The 22554-nt window shown below is 46.6% G+C and overlaps 1 protein-coding gene across 2 annotated transcripts in view; it reads right to left on the reverse strand.

Annotated features, from left to right (window-relative positions):
- The window catches only part of Dock1 (dedicator of cytokinesis 1), a 502998-nt gene that overhangs the window by 404427 nt on the left and 76017 nt on the right, over positions 1-22554 (reverse strand). Inside the window, exons 11-16 of one of the 2 annotated variants that reach the window (XM_085693243.2) lie at positions 15893-15965; positions 12420-12499; positions 8104-8229; positions 3493-3617; positions 2142-2240; positions 1198-1270 (exon numbers count right to left, since the gene is read on the reverse strand). In XM_085693243.2, the coding sequence (XP_085549369.1) occupies positions 1198-1270; positions 2142-2240; positions 3493-3617; positions 8104-8229; positions 12420-12499; positions 15893-15965 (576 nt within the window). Of the gene's footprint in view, positions 1-1197; positions 1271-2141; positions 2241-3492; positions 3618-8103; positions 8230-12419; positions 12563-15892; positions 15966-22554 lie in introns of both variants that reach the window. The other variant, XM_085693242.2, reaches the window with a different exon arrangement.

Genomic DNA, 22554 nt, shown 5'->3' on the forward strand with positions numbered 1-22554 from the left:
ACACCTCCCAACAATGAGCCTCAGCACAGATTCAGCTCCCAGGTCATTCTTCTGTAGCCTCATCCTGCTGCCACACATAGCTGACCACAGCCAGGTTCCTGCTGTCACACACAGCCGACCACAGCGAAGTTCTGACTCCCGGAAACTGTCAGACTGGAGACAGAGGAGCACTTCAACACAGCAACAGGCCCCTCTCAAGAGCCAACACTGTGCTGAAGACAGCATAAAGGATGACATTTCCGTCCTAAGCTAGGGTCAGGAGGCCGGAGTCCAGAACTAACTGTCCCCCTGTGTGGCCCCCATGTGCTCATCTGAGGCACACTATCACACAGCTCACCCTTCTCCGACCCAACCCAGGGTCATGCATTTCGGGCAATGGAGGATGGGAAGTATTTCTAGCGTCCTTCTACGATAGCTTAGTGTTTAGCATGGGGCTACCTCTTTAGCAGGCTCTTCATTCAACCGATGTGATGGGGCCAGCCTCAGTAAGCAGTAACCAATTCTTTCCGAAGGGGGAAAGGGAAGATGTGAAAACAAGTTCCCTTCTCCAGGCTTGGTATCAAGGTCAATGCCGCACCCACGTCTTTGGAGAGCTCCAGAAGTCAAGAAACACCAACAAAGACAAAGAGGGATCAAGTCCTCCATTCCGAGACAAACAGCACTAAGAGGCAATTTTCCACATGATCTGTTGTGATGCAGCGACTTTTCTAATAGGTTGGTACGGGGGTGACTCAAAGAAGAAAGCACGCTGGAAGGATGGCTCACAGTTAAGAGCTCCTGCCGAGGACCTGAGCTCGGTTCACAGAACCCACACAGGGCAGCTCGCAACAGTGCGCAGCTCCAGCTCAGAGTATCCGAGGTCCTTTCTGTCTCCAGTCGCACTGCACCCACATTCACAAAGCCACACTCAGACACACACATAGAAATACAGCTAAAACCTTTAAAAAAAACTCGGAAGAGAGGCATGAGAAAGAGGAGCAAGCAGGAGGTGCACAGCCCATCCCAGACGGAAACAGAAAAGGAACTCCCCTGAGATCCAGTGAGTAGGGTTCTACAGGGGCCAGTTCAGGGGAAAGAAATGGCCAAGGAGCCACACCTCTGTAAAGGACAGCCGTGTCCCAAAGTCATCCAGAGCAGGTGCCGCCCGCTAAGCTTGTCCCTTGAAAACAAACACTGATAAAGTGGCCCATTACTCACAGTCCTGCGAGGATCTATGGCGGAAGGTAAATCGAAGGTGACTCCGGTTCACATCCTCAATGGGGATGGCCACCTTGAAGAATCAAAAAGGGGTATGTGAGTACCTGTCCCAGCAACCTCTAGCAGGAAGAGCTTCATTCGGCCCCGTTACTAGCACTGGGAAACATTCTGGAACTGGAGCAATGAAAGCACTGTCTCTCTTATCCTTATACGATTTCCGCCAAAGGCAAAATGTCTTTTGAAAATTTAAACAAGATAATATTGTGAAGGACACCAAGCCGACTCTGCTAGACAGGCCGATATTTTTTGTTTTAACACTCAGATGCACACTGCTCAAATTCTATTTTTGAAAGTCGCCGTCTTCATTGTAGCCCCTACATAAAGGTGTCCACGTCCCCTCTGCAGCTGCAGCAAGAACACTTTCCTGCTACATTATGGCCAAAGAACAAGGCCTCGTGTGTGCTGCCTGTAAGCAGAGACTGCCCCTAATGGTCATGTCAATAACTATAGTCCAGAGCCCACCCCTTATTTTCTGCGACTCAGGTTTGTGGGGGCGGGGTGAAATACTACAGTGGGGTACCACGGCACTGTGAGCAGGCTGCAAGATGACAGCACTCTATCAATGGCAGAAGAAGCAGATTCACCTTTCAACGAAAACCCCCCACACATGGCATCAATGCTTCTGCCCAACTGGTACAGAGGCAGCAGGCCACGCATACTGCAGAACCAAGGGGACAAAGACAATAGCTATTCTTAAGACGTGACAATTCATCTCCATCCAAGTCCTATCTTTACATTTGAAGATGAGAATAAATCTTATTAGAACTACCAGGCAGGGTCCTTAACAACCTTGAACAACATGGCTTTGTGTACCTGAGGAAGGATTTTACAATCACCCCCCGCCCCGGGATGGGGGAGCTAAAATGACCATAGCAACACAATACCTTAAGGGTCTCAAACCAGCGAGGCTGCTTCACTTGGTAATAAATCACTGACTTGTACTCTGAGATCGCCTCATCACCGGCACCGGGGAAAATCACATGCTTTAGGAGAAGCATAAAGAAAGAGTTCATGTTAGGGCTGCAGAGGTGGCTCAGTGGGTAAAGGCAGTTGTTACCAAGCCTGAGAACCTGAATTCAATCCCCAGAACCTACATGAAAGAAGGAGAGGACACGTACACACACACATGCATGCAAAATGAATGTATATATGTTATATAGGCATACATTTAGTTTTAAAACACATATATTGAGGATTAAAAATGATGACGTAAGACATCACAGTGTCTCCCCTACATAGTCTTGTCGCATCCACCAAAGGAGGAGAGGAAGCAATCCAGGGTGGCAATAAACCATTGCGTTTAGTATGCATTCCCAGCAAGGAAGGGGCAGGTCTGCCTGTGCTAGTGGCTACTCTAAACCACAGTCTCAGACCCTGGAGGTACCATTCCTGTCCCCTCCCCAACTCACTCCAATTACAGTATGAGAACACTTGCCTGATTTTACTCAGTGGGTCTAGAGGTAAAGGTTGTCTACCAAATAGGAATTGGCAAGACTCATTCCTCTAGCCATAAACATTGCTCAACAAACTTCAACCAGACTCATATCACTAAAGCCTAAGGGGCGAAGACAGTATAGCTCAAGGCTTCTAGAGATATGAATGGCACCAGCCCAGGCTAGACAGGGAGAAAAAGTGTGAGCCGTGATGAAATATCTGAGCCCAGGCACAAGCCCAGCCACTGGCTGTCCAGTCCAATGGTACCTAAAGGGTACCTACTCTGCTCATCAGAGGGAAGAACAGGCTCTGAGCCACTATGGTAGATTCTGCTGGCTGCTCTGGCCATGGGGACAAGGTACTGGCCACCACGGTCATGTGAGTCATAGCTTGTTCGGATGATATTAAAAGTCTACCTCACTCTCTGACCCTGAGCAAAAAATCATTTTTTCTCAGATTCCATTTCCTCACCTCTTAAATACTGAAAGTAATGGTCTCTGACCCACCATTGTGGTTGCTAGGTATGTAGGATTATGCCAAGAAATAAGAACCCTGTATAAGACTGAGCTAGGAGTGTGGTCAAAATCGACAGGGGTGCCCTGAGACAGGCTGGTAGCCTGGATCACCAGGACATTAGGGCAGGCGGGGGAAAAAAGGAGGCCAGCACCAACACACTTCCCAACAGACGAGCTAACACAGTCAATGAAGAAAGAACACGTCAGATCCTGCAGCAGAGCCAAGGCAGACACGTGCAAAGCTAAACTTGAACTCTACAGACGAGATTCAGCGGAAAAGAGATACCTCCAATCGCTTCCCGTCTTCATCATAGACGGACACCGTCACCTCCACGTTCTTCGCCGTCGTTTTACTGCCTTTATCAAAATCCCCTTGAACCAACGTCACATAGATATCATTGCGGACATCGCCTGGGGGAGGAAATTATATCCTTAATAGCAATCCATCATTCATAGTGCGACCGTGAATTTGGTCTAATTGTCAGAAGTGCTGTCTTAACGGAATATTATAAATACTGTATTAGATAGTTCAGAAATATTTCCTACAAAATAGCCTGGTCTTCTAAGGCATGGCAAAACCAATTCAAATCAACTTCACTTCTGCACCTCTTTGAAAGGCCCACAGTGGCCGGCAATGCCACTGATGGAGCTACAAGGACCCAACCCCTGTGTAGCATCCCATGATCAATAGAGAGCCTTATAAGCCTCCCACGGGCTATCCCTAACCAAATTCACCTGTGTCCTCAGGAGCCAATTCGTACGTGTAAAAGAGAACTGGCAAGGCCAGCTTCCTTTGCTTTCTTTGAACTATTTGGTTTCAAGCCTTGAACTAAAAGCCTACTGAAAATGAGAACCCCTGAGCCACGTACAAGGGATAGGTCACAGAGAAGTTTCTGTGAGGTTCATCTAGCAGCTGTCAGGACCCCAAGTAAGAAGAATAAAACAGAACTATATAAAGTTTTGGGGCGGGGGGGGGGGGAGGTAGGTTAGTTTTAGGTTTTTGTTTTGTTTTATGATCTCTCTTGCAGCCCAAGCAGGCCTCCAGTTTACAGCCATCCTCCTGCCTCAGCCAAGCGCAAGGATCACAAGGGTACACCCACCGCATACCACCCCATACATTTTAGAATTAAATAGACCTTTAATTGTGATGAGGCCAGACTAGAACAGAGGAACTGAGACTTCGTACTGTTGAAAATCTGTGAACTCAGCAAACTGAAAGTTTCCATAGAACAGTGATAGAGAGGAAGGTCACTGGTGACGACTGGTTCCCAGACTGTCCGGCCCCACCCATTCCCAACCCTGCTCTGCACAGAAGACAGTAGTGCATCAGACCCCTGTGTGGTTATGGATGAAGACTTCTGAAGGGTAGAAAGCCTTTTCTTGCTTTCTTGTTTTTCTATTGTGCTTTTCTTTTTTTAAAAAAAAAAATTGCTCTATTTTGGCTTTTAATGTATCCAACTATTAAATTAAAGTTGCATTTAAAAGTCATTATTGTAATGGTCCCAGTGGGTTGCTCCCACAGTCATGGAGGCTGCTCAGGAGGGAAGCAGAGCTGCCATGGCAGATACTGCCCACGAGAGAGGTTAAAAAGGCTGAAGTATAAGGTTGGAGGTAGGGGTGGAAATGGTGGGACAGGAAGCAAAACGTCTCCCTGCCCCAAGATGCACCACTATCAGCTGTAGGACCTCAGTTAAACCTCTTCGCCTCCCGGGCTAACTCACCACTTAACAGCCTTATTGGTTTGCCACACATCCATTGTATGTTTCTTAGCCTGAAAATTCTACCCAAACACAGAAACCATAATCTTTCTGTGTGTGCTATGTGTACATAGCTGTATGTGCAGTTGTGTGCACACGCAAGGGGAGGTCAGAGGTCAACCTCAACTGTCGTTCTCAAGGCACACTTACCTTGAGTTGTAGGAGAAATTCTCTCACTGGCCTAGAACTCACCAATCAACCAGGCTGGCTGGCCAGTAAGTTTCAGTGATCTACTGCCCCTCTCCAATCCATTGGGATGCAAGCACATGCCACCATGCCCAGCACTCTTTAAGTGGGTTCTGGGACTCTAAAACTCAGGTTCTTACAAGCAGTTTTACCGATTCAGCCATTGTCCTAGCACCCAAAGCCATACTCTTTTATCTGAGAGCTATATACGCTTCCTAAAAACCTCAGCAGGCAGGGAAGTAACACAGGCTACAAGGCCTCAAGGGAATAAAGCCCCACAGCCTCACGCCCACATTCATCATTCCTACAGAGATTTGCTTCTGAGACATCACAGAAAAGAGGACACCATTTGCATGGAGAAACCCCACTGAAGGAGCACCACATAGGTATGCAGCAAAGACTGGGCTCAGTAGAGTAGGAAGTCAGTTGTTCGAAGATTTGATTGGATGCTACCATCTTCCCAGTTCCCTGGATAACTCAGCTTCTTCCCGTGCCAGGGTAGCATGGGTCACGAGCATGTAGAAGGGTCAGCAAGACTGTGGTCCACAGGCTCTCCTACCATACAAAGATGCATGCCTTTACAAGAAAGAAGACACTACTAGCACTGAGGACTCGGTGCCCTAGCCTGCCCAGTGCTTACTCAGCCAACAGAGAACAAGGGTGATTCGCTGTCGCACAAATTCTAATTGTTCTTAATTAATAAAAACCCGGAGTAGTCAGATGTCAGGGTAAATGTTGAAAGAACAGAGAAGCAGGGCAGCCAGTCACTAGTTCTTACCTCTACTGTATTCTCAGACCGAAGGGGCGAGCCTGTTCCTACAAACCCTCTGACTGAATCCTGAGCTCCTGTCTCCTCCTGCCTTATATTCTTCTCTTCGTCCAGCCAATCACTTCCCCTCTCCACCTCCCTAGTGCTGGGATTAAAGGTGTGAGTCACCACCATTTGGCTCTATTTCTCTTTTGAGCCTTGAACTCAGAGATCCCTCTGCCTCTATCTCCCAAGTGCTAGGATTAAAGCTGTGTGTGTCACCACTGCCTGGCCTCTATGGCTAACTACCGGCTTAGCTCTGCACTCTGATCTTCAGGCAAGTCTTATTTGTTAGATCACAAACAAGATATCGCCACAATTCACTCTAGCTAGAATCCCTCTCTCGCAGCCACTCAGCATAGGGAATCGTCTTCTTGACCAGAACAAGCTTCTTGACAGCAGCATGGGTTCTCCAATCATGAGATGAAGAACTGGATCTAACTTGGCAAGCTTATCTACTACAAGGAAAACCCTATCAGCATTAGCAGGAAATTCCGAGGTTTCCCAGTTGGGATGGTTAGATTTCAGGGTCATCTCGACAGGCTCGAGAGTCACCTGGTCATGCCTGCGGGAGATGATCTTGGTTAGGTAAGCTGACGTGGGAGTTTCTATATTAGCTGTGGACGGAACGATCGCCCAGGCAGGGTCTCCTGACCTTTATGAGACAGAGTGAACTGAGCAGTCGCTGGTGTTCATTGCTCTCGTGAGAGCAGACAAATGTGACCAGCTGCTCCGTCCTCCTGCTCTCCCAAAGTTCCCGCCATGATGAACTAGACTGTGAACAGTGAGCTAAGAGAAACCTTTGCTCCCTTAAATCGCCTTTGTTGGAGTCTTTTATTACAGCAAGAGAAGAGGGGGGTCTGAGACACCTGTAAAAGTGAGGATATCCTAACGACCAAATAAATCCACCCGTGAAGGTGCATCTCAGTTCCAAATATAAACCGTAAGTCCACAGATCAGCTCATTTCCAGGAATAAGACTGGCATGCCATATCTAGACAGGGAGCAACCATGCTATCCAGGCTAGCCCACTTCAGTTTCCTGTCATGCCAGCAGACAGAGTAGCCAATAACCCACACCAATCCTGAAAGGCAAACAGAATGGAAAGCATACATCCCATGGCTGCATGAAATAAAACAGCAATGCCTGGGGCAGCAGGCACACTGGGCAGCCAGATGCCTCTCACCAGAGTATGCAGCAACGGGGACCTGCAGCAGAAAGCCACCTGTGCCTATTGATCTTGGAAATCACCATTTCCAATGCCCAATGCTCATGTAACTTTAGACTGTGGTTTAATTTTGATTGGAATTAGTTCAATAACAATCTTTAAGAGACTAAGATCCTTCTGTGGACCAGGTCAGACTATTCAAATGAACAATAGTTGCAAACCAAATTGTACAACAAGATAAATACAAACATCTGTCCCACAGATAGATACCAACAAGATTATCAGATTACTGCTATGGAGTTTTTTTTAGAAACTGGAAAATGAGCCAGGCAGTGGTGGCACACGCCTTTAATCCCAGCACTCAGGAGGCAGAGGCAGGCAGATCTCTGTGAGTTAGAGGCCAGCCTGATCTACAAGACAGGCACAAAAGCTACAAAGAATCCATGTCTCAAAAAAAAAACAACAAAAAAGAAAGAAAAGAAAGTGGAAAGTTGTTAAATATAAGAGATAAATGTTAAAATAAATAAATAAACCAAGTATCAACTCATGCAGCTTAAAATACATGGCTGAGTCTGAGCTACATCAGTGGAGTGACAAACACCCCCTGAGCAAATCACAAGGTAAATATCATCCTTCGGACCTGCCACTGTCCCGGGTATATGACACTCCTTCCTTCCTTCCTTTGATCAGATATCTCATTTCATGCTTGGAGGGCATCCATGTGACCTTTGCCATTAGAGGGAAGCTAACCCTAAGCGAGCCCAGGGGCCAAAGTGTGTATCCCACCACCGTGGCTGGTCTACGACCTTGAACACTGAAGTTATTCATAACAACCCTGGGCCTGACACAGTGCTCGCCACCTGCTCAGCTCACTCTCACTGCGGGAGCGCCTGCACAGCGCTGTGCGATGCGTACATCACCCATCAGAGCCGGCGACCTAAGCAGGGAGCACAAAGGCCCTGAGCGAGACTAACCGTACCTGGCATGATAATCTCCGGAAACCCTGTCTTGCGAGCTACAGCTGCGGTCCTGTCCACCAAGTGAGGAAACTCCTTCCGAATCTGATGTATGTCTCCAGGAAGTAATTTCAAGGTTACCCACAAACCTGCAAAAAGAAAGGCTGCCTAAGTCACGTTTACGACAAGTGTGGGGCTGAAAACAATTCCGGTAGTTGAGAAACTTTTCATCCACAGAGCGGCACTACAGACAGGCAAATATTCGGGCAAACGTCCGGGTAAGAGGCACCCTGCACAGGGGCACACACTCCATCTAGGTACAGACCTTGCCTGTGAGATCAAACAGCAAGACCACGGGATGGAAGGGGAGTATTCCGTATGTGAGCCAAGGACAATTAGCTCTTTTGAATTCTCTCAATTTAGAAGAAACCAGAAGATGGCATCGGAGGTGGAGGCTGAGAAGGGCAGGCAGAGATGTAGAGGCTCATGCCCACCCACCATACAGGTCGGCATCTGGGGCCAGAAGGGACCATGGTGCTCTGAGGCGGTTCCACGAGCTCAGGAGTGAGGCAGAGGTCTGACCTGAAAATAACCTATCAGCTGCAGGGGCGAGTTAAAGGGAAAATATTGAGTCAGAAGAGGCTAAGAGGCTAATATCTGAACCTAACAATAGGAGTCAAAAAGAGAGAACTAGGGAGGGGAAAGAGGAAGGAAGGTGGCTCTCAGAAGCAGTGATCTGCACTCCCCACTGAAAGCCTGCTCCAGAAGATATTCTGAGTGAGATAAAAAATGTCTCAAAGCATGTGTGGGAGGCTCTCTTAACTTTCAGGTCATGCTGAGGAGCAGCTAGAGAGAATGAGATACCAGGAAATGTGTCATCCACATGGTCAAAGTGTGAAACTCAAGAGGGAAGGTGAGTGGGTGGCACTGAGCAGCAAGGATGCCCCCTTGGCTCTCCAGGAAGAAGGGAGGGCAGAAACTGACAAGGAAAAGATAAAAGAGCAGATTCCAGGGAGCAAAAGCGGGATAGGGTGGAAAGACAGACACAGTCAACAGACCCGGGAAAGACCAGCGCATCCTGTTTATAAGGTGGTTCCCTTTCTACACGGTTCCTTTTCTTTTCTCTCTAAGATATAGAATTCTAGATTATGAGAGAATCTCAACAAGAGAGGGATACCCAGTACAGAAAAGTCCCCATGAATGATATCAGAGGATAGCACCAAGAAAAGGTTACATGTACCATGCTTCAGGAAATGAACTGCATGTGTTGACCAAGAAATGTGAAGGACCTTTACTATGGGATAATGTTCTTATGCACTGTAAAGATTTGTCACTTGTATTAGTTTAATAAAATGCTGATTAGCTAGTAGCTAGGCAGGAAGTATAGGTGGGGCAACCAAACTAAGAATTCTGGGAAGAGGAAAGGCAGGGATGCACACCAGCCAGATGCAGAGAAAGCAAGATGAGAACACCTCACTGATAAAAGGTACCGAGCCATGTGGCTACACATAAAGGAAAATTATGAGTTAATTTAAGTTGTATGAGTTAGTTAATAATAAGCCTGAGCTAATAGGCCAAACAATTTATAATAAATATAAGCCTCTGTGTGTGTGTCTTTGGGACTGAATGACAGTGGGACAGACCAAACTTCAATCTACAGACCTGGTTTGTATTCCCTAACCCATGCTCCCAGGAACTGACTGCATCTCCACACACCAGTCTACGGGTATGTGGAATTTTTCTAACTGATACGAAACTACAAGAGCCAACAGGCAGTTCTGCGCATGCAAGAATAAAATAGATCCTCAAGGGACTGGGTACTTGGTCTTGTTCCCCTTCCCCCTTTTCTACCACACAGTCAAGCAACTAAACCTAGTCACCTTAAATAACAACAGAAAGGCTACCTTTCAAATACCCTAACCAACAGCCTGCTCAAATATCTAGGTGGATAAGGTAGAATATTGGTGACACAATTCAATTTGTTACAATTGAAATACAGAAATTAAATTGTCCTGATTAGGCAGCAGGGGAAAATGAGGCCAGTTTTCAAAGAATAAGTGTGTTTGGAGTTGATATGTGTTTGTGTTGATATGTGCTTCCGAATGCCTGAACACAGAATGATTACTCATCACCTCTCAAAAAAGGGAAGCAGGTGCGGTGTGAGGCTCTGCCATCCACATACACCCATGATAACTCAAAGGCAGGAAGCAGAATCGTGAGGGTTAAACAGAAAAGAATTAAAGGGTGATTACTGGGCATGCGTAAGACCCTGGGGACCATCAAAGGCACTGCAAGGTCTTCAAGAGTCCCTGCCTTTGTGCCGAGGAAACTGGGTGCTACAGAGATGGAGCAAACTCAGAGGAGGCACAGGGGAGGCGAGCACGGAAAAATCCACTGGCTCTGACAAAGACTATCATCTACTCCTTCTGTTCCTTTCTGGGGCCTCTGACTGTGACTGGGAAGATGAACAGGCATCAGGAGGTACCCAGGTCATTCTAATGGAAATAGGAGCCTATGGGAGGAGCCCAGAACAGGGAACAGCAACTGCCCTGGCCCAGCCTCCCTTGAGTCTCCGAGGAATGACCTAGATTCTAAGTGTGAGCACTAGAGGAAGATTCAAAGTCAAGATGAGATTAACTCAGTGGCACTATTGGATCAGCGATAGCGTTGACTCATTGATACAAGAAGATACTTGTAGCCCCCTTGAAAAATGCTATGGATGTTCTTGTCTCTCATTCTCACAGCCGTCTGAAACCTCTGTCTTCTTTCTAAGTAGTCCAAGGTACCAGGTGTTATCAGCCCCATCCAGGTACCAGCCAGCGTCCTTGACACTGCTGTCCAGTTTATAGATTCTGGCTAAGACCCACGAGCCTTGGCTGTCTTGATGCAGCCTAACACCATTTCTATTTCTCCTGTGTGATTCTGTGATAAACACAACTGTGGGCGAATGCTAAAAAAGGATCTGGAGATCCAGTGGGGGTGGGGATTGCTGACCCAGGGAGAAGGGAACAGCCAGGCCCTCCATTAGCTCCTACCTCAGACTCCTTGTGGTTTGCAAACACAGGGCAAACTGGAGGAGCTATAATCTACAAGGGGTGGGGCTTGGTTCAGTTTAAACTTGCTCCACAAACAAAGGCTATAATCCATGAATATTCTAGGTAGAGTTGGTCAGAGAGTGGGGTAAAGCCAAGGCTCACTGCAGAGATCTATAGGACCTCCCTTTTTCAGAACATTCTTCAGACTCAATGACCACTGCTATGGACAATGAAAAGGGTAGGTCTGGAAGGCTGGGGACTGGGGGGCAGGGCAACGGTTCCATTGAGCTTCTCTGAGTACACAGTGTGGTGTACCAGATCAAGAACCAACCTGATGCATGTGTTTTCGCAAATGTTAAAAGCAGGGTTAGAGTCCCCAGTCTAAGGAGGTGACTTTCTTTCCTCCGTGTAAAAAGTGGGGCTTGATAAGCACTTGTTTTTTTGGCAGGTCTCCTGGCCAGCCCAATGCCAACTGTCACCAGCCCAAGCGAATTGATTCATAAGCTCCACCAACAGAAGGTCAGCTGCTTGGACACGTCAGTGTGGTATTAAAAACGATACAAGCAGAATAGGAGCATGGGGGTGGGAGGAAGGAGGAGTGAGGAGTCTCCTTGGATGACAGAAACAATAAGGCATCCCTTTCCCTACAGGGAGGACAGAGGAACAATTATAGAACATTGGCTGTACCGTGACAGGACACGGAGACAAGAGCCCACGCCAGAGTAGAGAACATCAAATGAAGTGAGGCCATGGGTTTGGAGCAGGGGTTACATTCATGGTTTGCTGTTGTTATTGTGGGATTTGGGTTTGAGTTTAGTTTTAATTGTTGACTTCCTTAATTGTTTTTGACTTGCTGTCATGGGGCCTCGCATGGCCTAAGATGGCCTTGATTTTTTGATCCCCTTAGCCTCTCAACTACTAGAATTACAGGCACGTGTCATTAAAGCCAATTTTATGTGGTGCTGGGGACAGAACTCGGAGCTTCGTGCCTGCCAAGCAGGCGTTCTACCAAATGAGCTGCATCCCCAGCCTTGCAGTATTTTGTTAAGGGTGAGGAAAGAGAGGACTGGGCAGTGTGGGGTAAGAGGGGGAGTTAAAGCAGGAGCTGCTTCCCATGCTGCCAGGCTTCTCAGCACTAGGTTCTTCATAGATAGCCCCACCCACATCCCACTCCCCATCCTCTTCCGAACACAAAGGCTGTGGGTGAAAGGCTGTCCATTCAATAGGAACAAGCATCACCCAGTCCCAAAAGTTCCACCCCAGATTCCCTACAGGCCCACAGCAGAAACAACAGAGATACATACCTTGCCCCTTGTGGTTGACTTCTTTGGCTGCAATGACTTTGTTTATGACAGTTTGAAGGAAGTCATTCTCCCCTGCCACCCTGGGTGAGAAACGGGATGACATGTTCAGCGGCTTGTGTCGAATGGCGTCGTCCAACGCGAGCCTGGAGGGCATGGGGCAACCAAGACCACAAGAGACAAAGGGGCACAGAGACCCGTGGGTCACAGTAACAGGGGGACACAAAAGAGCATCACCACCGAGTATGAGAGAGTCGTCATGAGTCAACAAAAGACAAAGGGCAGGATAGGTGACAAGAGAGACAGGGAAAGCATCGATCAGGAAAATGGTGAACCACAGGAGAGAAGTCCAGCCAAGGAGGGCGCCCCACTCCCAGGGATCACGTGCACAGGGCTCCACTCCACTGCTAATGGACAGTCTGAAGGGGCTGGTCTGCGAGTAACGTGGCTGAGAGGCCTTGCATTCCAAAGAACACTGATGGCCATTTACACCACTCAGATAGTACTGAACTAGTCTATGGCAAGGGCCAGGTGGTATGAAGAAGAAAAAGAAAAAAAGAAAAAAAAAACATTTCTTCTCCCCCATATTTCCCCAAATAGCCTTCAAACCTAATGACATAAGAAGCCCTGCCTTTGGTTCCTCGGTGTGTATTCACAAAAGGGTCTCCAATAGCTATATGTGAAGGTGACCCAGTCCCTGGACAACAGAATTAATGATCACCATGTCTGGATGCTGACCCCTGGAAATCACTCAGAATACAGGTTAACCAGTGATCTCAGGCTCAGGAGCCCATGCATGTGAGAGTGGCCGGCACAGGGAACATGCACCAGGAGAAATACTGTGCAGCGCCACCAAGCATAATGGGAAAAGAGCGCAAAAACATAGATCGGGTACCGAATGCCTGAAATCAATTCTAGGAACAAGGGCGATGTCATCCATCACTTGAGCCAAGCAACCCAAAGGAGCTGAGAGCTGTAGTAATTTATTTCACCAAGTTAAAGAGAGATGAACGAGAGAGAGAAAGAGAAGGCACACTGTTTCCCTCCCTAAAACCAACCCTGTGAGGTGATAAATCCATTTTAATGGAGCAAAAAACGTTCTCATTAGCATGACATTTCCCAGAGAATAGTTTCCAGGCTGACTCTGCTATTGGAATCGGGCTGCTTTATTCTTCGATCACTGCAGATATTAATCTGTGCAGCCATTGTCCTCTAGAGAAGCAAGGCTCACAACCGACACAACAGGTGTGTGTGCCCTCACGCTGTGTAAAGTGGACTCCACTGTCTGACAGGAGAGCGTGGTGGCAACACACGGGGGCTCTGAAAGGCCAGGTGAAGACCTGACCAACCGCTTCTCTGACATCTTCAACAACACCCAAAGCTAGTGTTTTGTTTTGGGTTTGGTTTTTGATGTTTTTATTGTTTTGTTTTGTTTACCTTCAGAGGGAACAAATAAACGACAGAAAAAAAATCACTTAATAGGACCACTGGGTATTGCTAAAACCTGTGGTCTTGATGACACTGAAGCCTTGGGAACAGTAGGGAATCCTGACAACTTGCACAGTAAAAGGAAAATAATAACTTGAGTATTATAATCTCACAATGGTGTGTGTTGCTTATTACCACTGTATTAGCCATGTTCCAGGATGGGAATATTCCCGTGTGCTAAAGAAGTTTCTGGGTTCTATAGAATGCTGGTATATACTCTTGCCGTAAGTGGAATTATCCACAATAGCCATTTACAGACACGGAAATGAGTACTTAAACACCATCTGCGATGGTTAATGTTTACTGTTAACCTGACAGACTGTAGAATCACTTGAGAGACAGGACTCTGGGCACACATGGGTAGGGGGGTCATCTTGACAGCTTACACTGAGGTGAAAGACCCACCCATCACGGAAGCCACCATTCCCTGGCTGGGATCTTGGACCGCATAAAATGGAGAAGCTGACCTGAGCAGAAGCATACATTCCGATGACGGCTCTAACCTTGAATCCTGAGTTAAAAAACCCTTTCGCATTAAGTTGCTTATGTTCGGGTGTGATTTTTGTTATCACAGTCACAGGAAAATAAACCAAGACACTATCCAACATGGCAACAGCAGCCCTACATGGCAATAAAGACTTGAAACAGATCGGTGTGATTGAAGGGCTGCATTTTAATTCTACTCAGCTGTAATTAATATAAAGAGCCACATGGGGCTAGTGGTTAGCAGACCAGGCAGAAAAGTAAATGGGCAGCATTTAAGCCACCCGAGACCTCTGCCTCCAGTCGTGTGAAGGGAAACACGTGGTACTTAAGCCCGACGTTAGGCTATACAACGCTAATTTAACGCAGCTCTCTTCATAATAAGACGCAAAATCTTCTCTAGAAAAGCACAAGAAATTTTTTCCTCATGGGCAGAAAAGCCACACTGCAGCCATCTTAAACAAGTGATTCTCGAGTCTGCAGAGACTGTGGGTGGTCCATCATGAAGAATGCATGGGGCAAGAGAAGCCCATACCATGTCCCCTGTCCTCTGAAAGAAAGGGCTCCTTCAGACATCCATTATCACCAGCCTCCCAGAGCTCAGCCTCCCTCAGCCAACACCTGCAAAGCAATGTAAACCTGCAAAAGTGACATTCACCTTAAGCCTAAAAGTCTTTGAATAAAAACAAACTGGAAAAGGAAAGAGGAAACGGGAAACTGCAGAGTCCTGGGGAGGCTTGCACTACCCCAAGCACTCATTCTCCCGGGGAAGTCAGGCCCTGGAGGGGGCTGTCTCCACAATCAACCTGAAGCACCCAGTTCCTCTTCCTCTGCCTTGAGCCAGGAGTGGCCCCCAATCAAAACCCACCCTCACTTCAATCACCCTCCCCACAGATTTTAGCTTCAAATCAAAGAATAATCTCATAAATCGGACCCAAGTGCTTTCCCCATGTTCTCTAGCCCTCTCTGAAGACGTCAGGTCAGAAGTGGACAAAGCCTTTAAAAAAAGGAAAAGCCAACACTCGCTCATCTGAGCAAAAAACCAAGACAGACAAATCAGCAACCTGATTACAGGCTTTAAGGTGTTATTTCTCGCTTTACAAAAGAATTCATCATTACTTTGTTTGGTTTCTACTTTAAAAAAAAAACAAAACCAGCAACCTCTTGTGATGAATTTGAAAGTATTGTATTTTGAAAATTTGAATTGCTACAAGAATAAATCGATTATATAAAGAAACAGGCTCAGTGCAGAATTGTAATTCTTCTACTGATAAGGTAATTCTGGGACTACAAGGAACATCAGCTCTGGGGACCATACACAAACCTTATTCCACCGTCCTCCCAGTTCCCAATTCCACGTGCCACAGCAGTGACTACACAGGTTTCTGATTATTGTAAAATAAATGAATCCTGACTTGCGTTTAACGAATAACCTCAGCGGTGAATTATTAACTATGGGGTTTTCGTGTGATACCTCGTTAAGGACAGAATTATTCCATACTTACGGCTGGAAGGGAATGAAATGTTGTTTATCTTCGTCGTCTACTTTTCCATTTATTATGTCTGTTACGTCCATCACTGGGGAAAGGAAGGGACAGAGAGGGTTGCTTGGCTTCGGTGCCACCACGATAAAAAGTCAAAAAAACAAGCAAGAGCAGCAGACTGAATTCCACCATGAACCATAGCATTGGTAGACTCTTCTCATACGGAAGTTTGCTATTCTGCAATGCTTGACAGATTAAGTCATCTAAACATGCTGGCCCTGGTGGGCAAGGACCTCTAACACAATTCCACTGAACAGTTTCCTTTGCCTGCTCCCCCGGGGGTCACCCTAGAGATCTGTTGTCCAACACAAACTTCTGTATGAAGGAGATATTCTGCATCAATGGGCACCGGAACAGGGGCGAGTGTGATGAGTAACTGCCTTTACACTCATGTAAATTAATTTTAAACAGCACTTGGGGCAAGCGGATAGCATATTCACAACAGCATACCACCGGCTATTAGTTAATACTCTCAACTTGACAGATCTAGAGTCACCTAGGAGACAAGGCTCCAGGCACACCTGTAAGCGATGAAGTAAATTCAATCGGCTTCTGGGCATGCCTGTGAGGGATTGTATCGTCTAGGTTAGGTGGATTTAGGTGGGAGACTGGCCATTCCACTGGCTGGAGTCCTTAAACTGATTAACAGAGAAAGGGAGTTGAGAACCAGCGTTCAGCTGTCACTGTGCCCTGGCTGGGGATACAGGGTGAGCAGCTGCCTCATACTCCTGCCACCTTGCCTTCCCAGCGTCATTATGTCATCCACACCATGGTGGACTGTATTTCCAAGCTGTAAACCAAAAGAAACACTTGCTTCCTTATGTTGCTGTTGCTTTGTTATTGGGTATTTTTTTCCATAACAATGATAAAGTAATTCAGACACAGTTCAATGATAACATAATTACAAGGTACCAGTCACCAAGAGCTGGTGTCTGAGTCAGTGAAACACTCAAATGTGACCCTCAGTTACCTGCTGGATAGTTCAAACAGAAGCACACAGGCAAAACTGGACAGACATCCCAAAGCCACAAGTCAAACACCTGCATCTCACCACCCTGGCTCCCTTCTCTGGGGTGGTCCAGGTTCACTGGCATCCCTGGAAAGGCTTGGCACCATCTCCACATTAAAAGAGATGTGAGCCCTGGTGGCATTCAGAGTTTTACTCAGAACAACTTACCACCACTCTTAACCACTCTGTGACTTTGGACAAGTACTTTGCTGTGTCCTTTCTCAACCCCACACCTGGCTAGACGAGCTCCACAGTCTTTCCTAGCGACTAGCCTCTCTTACTGAAGCTGTGGACAAGGTTCATTTCTATAGACCCATAGTCAATTCTGCGGCATGAACGTGGAGAATTCCCTACAGGTCCATGTACTTAATACTTGGTCCCCAACTGGTGGCACTATTTGGAAAAGTTGTAAACGCTTCAGAAATGGTGACATCAGCATCCTTATGCAACTCAAAACAACTCTGAGATACCATCTTACACCTGTCAAAATGGCTAAGATCAAAAATATTGATGGACAGCTTATGTTGGAGAAGATGTGGAGTAAGGGGAACACAACCTTGTACAACTTGTGCAAACTAGTACAACCACTTTGGAAATCAGTGTGGTGGTTTCTCAGACAACTGGGAATCAATCTATGTCAAGATACAACAATGCCACTCTTGGGCATATACCCAAAGGATGCTCACTCATACAAGGACACTTGCTCAGTTATATTCATAGCAGCATTATTCATAATAGCCAGAACCTGGAAATAACCTAGATGCACCTCAATTGAGAAATGGATAAAGAAAATGTGGTACAGCAGTTAAAAAAAAAAATGATACCATGAAATTTGTAGACAAATGGATGGAATTAGAAAAAAAAAAAATCATCCTGAGTGAGGTAACCCAGTCCCAGAAAGACAAACAGGGTATGTACTCACTCCTAGTGAATATTAGATGTATAACAAAGGATAATTAGGCTACATGCCATGGCCTCAAAGAAGCTAGGTAACAAGGAGGACCTTAAGAGGGACATGCATGGATCACTCTAGGAAGGAGAAATACATAAGATCCTCCTGTGTAAACTGCGGTGGGGAGGTCAGGGAGGCCAGGAAGAGAGGAAGGGATGGAGGATGCGAATATGAAGAAACAGGACAGTAGAGTGGTGGGAGGGACGGAGAGGGAAAGCAATGAGACACCTGGATAGACAGAGTCACTATGGGGTTAGGAAGAAACCTGGTGCTAGGGAAATTCCCAGGAATTCACAACGACCCCAGCTGAGACTCCGAACAATCGTGGAGATGGTGCCTGAACTGGCCTTCTCCTATAATCAGATTGGTGACTACCCTAATTGTCATCATAGAACCTACATCCAGCAACTGACAGAAGCAGATACCGAGATTCACAGCCAAGCACTGGGCGGAGCTCCTGGAGTTCAGTGGAAGAGAGAAAGGAGGGATTATATGATCAAGGGAGGGTGGGGTCAAGATCATGATGGGAAACCCAGAGACAGCTGACCCAAGCTAGTGGAAGCTCATGGATTCTGGACTGACAACTGCGAAGCCTGCATGGGACTCAACTAGGCTCTCTGAACGCGGGTGATGATTGTGTGGCTTGGTCTTATTAGGGGAACCCCGGCCGTGGGACCAAGACTTATCCCTGATGCATAAACTGACTTTTTAGAGCTCATTCCCTATGGTGGGATACCTTTCTCAGCCTAGATATGGGGGGTTGGGGGGAGGGCATGGCCCTGAATCAACTTGGTATGCCAGGCTTAGTTGACTTCCCATGGGAGGCCTTACCCTCTCTGAGGGGTGGATGGGAGATTGAGGGAGATGTAAAATGAATAAAAAAAAATTAAAAGAAAAAAAGAAGAAATGGAGCCTTGCTGAAGTAAGTGGCCACTGGGAGTGAATCCTGAGGTTTTATAGCATGGCCCTGCTTGCTATCTGCCTTCTTGCTTTCTGACTATGCCTCCAAGTGTGACCAGCTGCCTCCAATTTCTATTGCCTTGCTACTTCCACACAGTGGCAGGCTGTATCCTTAAACTGCCAATCAAAATAAACCCTTCCTTCCTGAGGCCACCATAAAGGGTACTTGTCGCACAGCAACAAAAGTAACTATGACATGCAGAAAACATAAAGGTCTGCAGGGCAAGAACGGCAGCACTGGCATCCCTTGCGGAGCTCAGGAAGCCACAGGGAAAACCATCACATGGTGCACTGAACCCGTGGGGCTGTTGGTCTACGAACCAACATGTGTGTGCAGGGATGCAGGTGAGCACATCCCAGATAACTGGAGCGCTGACTAACAGCTGCTGTGAAAAGGACCGACCAAGATCAGGTCTTCACTCGACAGGGTCCTCACTACAGTCATCCAGCACTCACCCAAGGTCACATGCACATGCTCACAAGCCTGTCTCTCATAATGAAGAAACATTGAGTTTCTTGATTTTTCACTCGGCCGGCCACGCCCAGGACAGTCGGGCAGAAATCAGACTGTCAATTCATACCAAATGGGTGGCTTTCCTAGTTCTTTGGAGACCCCTCTCTCTGTCACAGGCTAACTGTAGTTCTTGTAGATTATCTGATGCCCTTGCTAAGTCTCCAGATATCTGCGTCAGAACACACTTAGGCTTAGCAAGAATGTACAAGTACACAGCAAAGGAGCAAGGCAGGAGCTGAGGCCGCATACACATGTGGGAAACAGCCTTTGTCCAGCTTGCTATTATTAATGACCATATCTCCTCCCATCCTAAGCCTCATGAGCAAAACCTCAAAGGCACAAGAATTTCCTCAGGGATCATACAAGTCATGGTATGTGCCCAGGAAGACCTCAGTGTGCTCTGGATGGGGAAAGAACCTGTTCCAACACCATTTCTGTTGCTCTGATGAAATGCCCTGACAAAAAGCAACAAGGAGAAGAGAGGGTTCACTTGGTAGTCACATCACATCCATAGTCAAGAGCAGCAACAAAATAAAAAAAGGCACACAGGCCTGATTAGTCGCTTGCATGCATGCTTGCTTGCTTCAGTCATATAGTTAAAAAAACTCCTGCCTAAGGAATGGTGCTACCCACAGTGAGCCCAGATGTTTCCTCGTCAATTCAAAACTAAAACTGTCCCTGTTAGACATGCCCATTGGATAATTTGTACTAGATAATTCTTTCCAGGTAATTTTAGGTTATGTCACGTTGACAAACCGAAGCTATCCACCACAGATACCCATTGCCAAAAGAGGACATGAAACTGCCAACCCTGGGTCTCTCTATCCTGCCAGCATGGGGTTTCCACCAGGGAGAAGAGGTATGCTGTGTTATGGACAGGGAAAGAAACCATTACCCAAAGTGCCCATTCTGGCTGCAGTCAACGTGATCATGACCAAGGGTAAGGAGATAGCAGACCAAGTAATAGTGACACAGCAAAGGGCAAGGATACAGAGAGGAGGAGAGCAATGGAGGAACAGGAATACACCATAAGGAGAGCAGGAGGCAAGAGGGAGAAGCAGGCTCCAAAGGAGAGGCAGCAACATGGACCTGCATATAAAGTCATTGATGACACAACACATCAATGCAACTTCTCTGCCATCAGTTGGGTACAAAACAGGGACATTGAGGACCACATACCCTCTTATTCAGCAACCAATCAAATTGGGTGCCTGGGTTGAAGAGCGCTCTACCACAAAGGTGAATGAATACCCTGAGCTCCAAGGTAAACGGACTGTTAGTAGGACTGTACATTTAGAGATTGTAGCCCCCGAACCTCTAACTCCTGAACAATATTTTATAACTGGAAGCATCCATAATATGATGTTAAGTGTTGGACCATGTAAAAAGTGCACTAACACATGACAAATAGTGAAGTTGGTAAAAAGAAACCAAGACATGAAAAAGTCAATGAACAAACAAGTCAGACACAATATGAACTAATATTAGTGTTTTGCTGCCGTTGTCTTATGTATCTCTATCAAACAAACAAGCTAGACACAAAAGGACCTAATATCGGTTAGTGTTTGCTGTCTTATATATCTCTATCAAATCAGGCACTGAACCAGGGCTGCACACAGGATAATGGCACGATCCAAGATTGATCCCCTGGCCAGGTTTTCCCACAAAAGTAGGAGAAGTTAGAAAAAAGGCACACCAAGAATAAAATTGAGGTACTACCCTGACTGTGTCAAATTATGAATGATTTATTTAATTATCTTTCTTTTCCATATAAATTTCCATGATTTTTCACACCACTGCCAATCACTTTTGCATTATCAAATGTTTTAACAAAAAGGATCGTGACATATTATTTTCAATAAAAAACTAAAACCCGCAGGCTTAAAGGTGCATGAATGCTTTTTTCCTTTGCCAGCACCAGCTCTGTTGACACAGATGAACAGAGATTGTTGTTAAAAAAAAAAAAAAGCCTCAAAATTAAATTTGTGCACATGGACACAAAGCTGCATATGAATGGGTAGAATCCCATTACCACAAAGTCAGTCTCCCTTTTCAAGTTTGAGAAGAGGGTTCCCTAATAAGAAAGGGAACCTGTGGCTAGGTGGTCAGGAGAGGGGTGAGAGCTCTGTGGGAGTCAGAAGACTGGGCCAGGAAAGGAGAAGATGCTCCTGAGGATGCTGCATACCAACACATACGGAGGGGGATGGGGTAGGCTGGGGCACTGCAATGGGCCATTTGAAAAAAAAAATTAAGTCTACATAATAAAGGCATAGGATAAAATGTTCACCCTCTGTTTCAGGGCAGAAAGCAGAAGCGCCAGGTATCAATTCAGAGAGCTGGTCCTCAGGTGACTGCAGAGGCCAGAGTGCTAGGTGCTTGGAACAAACATGAAAGAGCCTGCACTGCGCCCGAGTAGGAAGAAGGAGTATAAAAAACACTGTAGAAAGAAGCAGTGGTCCTTCTCAAAGGTCGTGAGAATGGACATTTGCACAGCCCAACGACGGATGATACAGCTGCCTCCGAGGGCCTCTGCAGCACTTCACACGGGAACATCATAGCGCTACAGATGCAAGGTCCCTGCAGCCAATCAGACATCAGAGAGATAGAGGCTCATCTCTCAAGAATTTAGACAACAGCAGGGCAGGGGGGCTAGAGTTTGTCTCATGCCCAGAGAACCAGATAGAGAAGACCCAAAAAGAAAAAAGCAAAGGTCAGTCCAGGTGGGTAACCAGGGATGCAAGTAAACACCGCAGTGAAGAGCGGACATCAGGAGCAATGGTTATGGCCTCAAAGCCAGAGATGCAAGGACCTGGGAAAACACAGTAGACCTAGGCTCAACTAACAGTATCCTCTCATTTAACACAAGTGGCACCTTCAAGGACAGGGGGCTATCAGATCTGCTGGCCCTAATTTAGCATATACTCTAGACTCTGGCTCCAGGGAAGTCCAGGAACAGAGAGGCTGTGACCCAACACCAGCCTCCACCAAGCAAATGGAAAGCCTGTTATAGGCATAGAGAAGCCATAGCAACACCAGCAAGTATCTGCCCACGCTTCATCCCTCAGGACTTCCCAGAACATCACAACCAAACCTGAAAATGCTAGGAAAATCCCCATTTTAATCAAGAGAGAGAGAGACTGACTGACTGACTCTCTGCCTCGGGCTAAATCTTTGCTTTCAGAAATCTA

Source organism: Myodes glareolus, chromosome 7 (genome assembly GCF_982192425.1).
Source record: "Myodes glareolus chromosome 7, mMyoGla1.1, whole genome shotgun sequence".
NCBI classification, from domain to species: domain Eukaryota; kingdom Metazoa; phylum Chordata; class Mammalia; order Rodentia; family Cricetidae; genus Myodes; species Myodes glareolus.